At 54.3% G+C, this 3,184-nt stretch overlaps 1 protein-coding gene across 1 annotated transcript; it reads right to left on the bottom strand.

Moving 5' to 3' along the window:
• Window positions 1-1,491: 1,491 nt before the first annotated feature.
• On the bottom strand, window positions 1,492-3,040 carry LOC103775559 (gastrula zinc finger protein XlCGF57.1-like; the record flags this gene model as incomplete). Its single annotated transcript, XM_008943022.1, has 1 exon — window positions 1,492-3,040. A coding segment is annotated over one exon (1,549 nt), but the record flags the coding sequence as incomplete, so codon positions are not given.
• Between the last annotated feature and the right edge of the window lie 144 nt (window positions 3,041-3,184).

Here is a 3,184-nt window from a genome sequence, read left to right as displayed (position 1 = left end):
GACGGGCTGCGGGCAGCCACCCCCCGGCTCTCTACTCTCAGGTGGGGAGCAGCAGTGTTGACAAGCTCAGGCAGCTCTGGGTGTTGCAGCAGTCCAGCCGATGCAGAAGCTCTCTGGCCTGCCAAGCTAGCTGGCTTTCTTTAGACAGCAGTCACAGTTCTACTCAGCCAATTAGCACTGCCCAGATGCACACTCCATCAGAGGCAGTCTTCTAGCCGGTTATCTATTTTTCCACCAGTTCTTGTTATGCACTTATCTGAGTGCGTCTCAGTTCGTCCTTGGCTAAATCAGCCAAAAGGCACTTTGCTTGCTCTGCTGGCTTGAAAGGCATTTTGTTAAGTTATGTGGGGGGAAGAGAAAATGGACCGTTCCCCACAACACCACTGGTGAACCTTTGGGGCAGTTCTCCTGCCCGCTTCTTCCTGCAGATGCGGGGTACTCTCTGCCCCACTCCATGGGGGACACAACCTTAGCAATGGTCTTGGTCTGCATCCCAATCCCTGGCAGGAACTCTAACCATGAAGTCCTATCACTGCTAAAACCAGACAGTTTGCAAAAATGCTGCTGACTTCAGATAAGGCACTTAATTAGAAGAGCTTGAGCTAAAAAGTTCAAATCATTCAGAAGAACTAGTTCTATTTTACCCCAAACCAGGACACCCGCCCAGAGGTCTACTTACCCACTAAGTAGTGCCCCAAACCCCTGAGTCCCCCCAGGATTCCATGAGTAGCCCCCAACCAAGACTGTCAAGACACTCCAGAAACCCCTCCAGACACACCAGCTCCCCCCAAGACCCCACCGAGACCCTCCCAGAACTGGGCACATGGCTCTGCACCTAAGCCCAAGGAAGAAATGCCCCAGATATTGGATCATCCCAGGAAGAAATGGCAAAACAATAATAAAAACAGAGTATTTTATTAGATTTATCATTTTCCCATTACAACTAGGCAAAGGACGGGAGATTTTTACCCAGGGGAAATCTAAATGGTTGGGGGAAAATGAGCTCTATCCTGGCAAAGCTCAGCCCAGTTTTCATGGTGTCATTAGCTGTGCCACCTCATCACCATAATTATTTTCATTCTCACTAAGAGGTGTCTGGGGTGGGGGAGGAAGGCATTTGCTGCTGCTGGAGCCCCCAGCCTCTGAGAAATCTGGGTGGAAAAGAGGCAATTTCTGTTTAGTCAGACTCTCAGGGGTGTCCCGTTCACCCTAGAGCGTTGAGGTCGGTGTATTTGTGTCCCCCAGCACAGTCTGGTCCCTGTTGAGGGTGCACACATGCTGGGTGTGGTGGGAGCTGTGGCTGAAGCTCTTGCTGCAGATGTCTCAGGCAAAGGGCTTCCAACTGTTGTGGCTCTGCATGTGCCGGGTGAGGCTTCACTTGTGGGTGAAGCTCTCACTGCAGTCACCACAGACGCATGGCTTCTCCCCAGCGTGGGTGTGGCGGTGCTGGGTGAGGTGGGATTTCATGGTGAAACTCTTCCCACAGTCAGCTCAGGCAAAGGGCTTCTTACTGGGGTGGGTCTGTATGTGATGGGGGAGGCTGGGCTTGCCAGTGAAGCTCTCACCACAGTCACCAGAGACAAACGGCTTAACCCCAGTGTGGGTGTGGCAATGCTTGTTCAGGTTGGACTTGGTGGTAAAGCTCTTGCTGCACTTGTCACAGGCAAAGGACTTCTCCCCAGTGTGGGTGTGGCAGTGCTGGGTGAGTGTGTATCTGTCAATGAAGCTCTTGCTGCAGGTGTCACAGGCAAAGGGCTTCTCCCCAGTGTGGGTGCGGTGGTGTACAATGAAGTTGGAGCTCTGCCTGAAGCTCCTGCTGCACTTGTCACAAGCAAAAGGCTTCTCCCCAGTGTGGGTGCAGCGGTGCACGATGAGGTGCCAGCTGTGACTGAATCTCTTGCTGCACTTGTCACAAGCAAAAGGCTTCTCCCCAGTGTGGGTGCAGCGGTGCACGATGAGGTGCCAGCTGTGACTGAATCTCTTGCTGCACTTGTCACAAGCAAAAGGCTTCTCCCCAGTGTGGGTGCAGCGGTGCACGATGAGGTGCCAGCTGTGACTGAATCTCTTGCTGCACTTGTCACAAGCAAAAGGCTTCTCCCCAGTGTGGGTGCAGCGGTGCACGATGAGGTGCCAGCTGTGACTGAATCTCTTGCTGCACTTGTCACAAGCAAAAGGCTTCTCCCCAGTGTGGGTGCAGCGGTGCACGATGAGGTGCCAGCTGTGACTGAATCTCTTGCTGCACTTGTCACAAGCAAAAGGCTTCTCCCCAGTGTGGGTGCAGCGGTGCACGATGAGGTGCCAGCTGTGACTGAATCTCTTGCTGCACTTGTCACAAGCAAAAGGCTTCTCCCCAGTGTGGGTGCAGCGGTGCACGATGAGGTGCCAGCTGTGACTGAATCTCTTGCTGCACTTGTCACAAGCAAAAGGCTTCTCCCCAGTGTGGGTGCAGCGGTGCACGATGAGGTGCCAGCTGTGACTGAATCTCTTGCTGCACTTGTCACAAGCAAAAGGCTTCTCCCCAGTGTGGGTGCAGCGGTGCACGATGAGGTGCCAGCTGTGACTGAATCTCTTGCTGCACTTGTCACAAGCAAAAGGCTTCTCCCCAGTGTGGGTGTGACGACGCCTGGTAAGGTTAGAGCTCTGACTGAAGCTCTTGCTGCAGGTGTCACAGGCAAAGGGCTTCTCCCTGGTGTGGGTCTCTATGTGATGGGTGAGTGTGGAGCTGTCAGTGAAGGCCTGGCAGCAGAGGTTGCAGGCAAAGGTCTCCTTGATTATGTGGGTGTGGCAGTGCCTGTTGAGGTCAGACATCTTGGTGAAGCTCTTGCCACAGTCGCTGCAGACGTACAGGCTCTTGTTGCTGTGAGTCTGTGTGTGTCTCACCAGGTCTGAGCGCTGGCTGAATTTCCCCTGGCCCTCATCACAGGCGTTAGGGATGACTACAGCATCTAATGCCTTCTCCTCGTCACTGCACAGCCCATCACCCTTGGAGTGGTGCTTACAGAGGTGCTGGCTGAGGTCAGAGCTGTGGCTGAAGCTCCTGCTGCAGTGCCCACAGAAGTGTGGCCTCTCACGTGGGTGGACATGGCAGTGCCGGAGGAAACTGAAGCTGTGGTGGAAGGTCTCCCTGCAGTCGGCGCAGGCAAAGGGCTTCTTGCCGGCGTGGGCACACCAGTGGGCCAGGAGC

The sequence above is a fragment of the Merops nubicus genome, unplaced genomic scaffold, assembly GCF_000691845.1.
Source record: "Merops nubicus isolate BGI_N331 unplaced genomic scaffold, ASM69184v1 scaffold15316, whole genome shotgun sequence".
Lineage (NCBI taxonomy): Eukaryota > Metazoa > Chordata > Aves > Coraciiformes > Meropidae > Merops > Merops nubicus.
The sequence above is the reverse complement of the archived record's forward strand: the minus strand, read 5'-3'. Positions and strand labels throughout refer to the sequence as shown.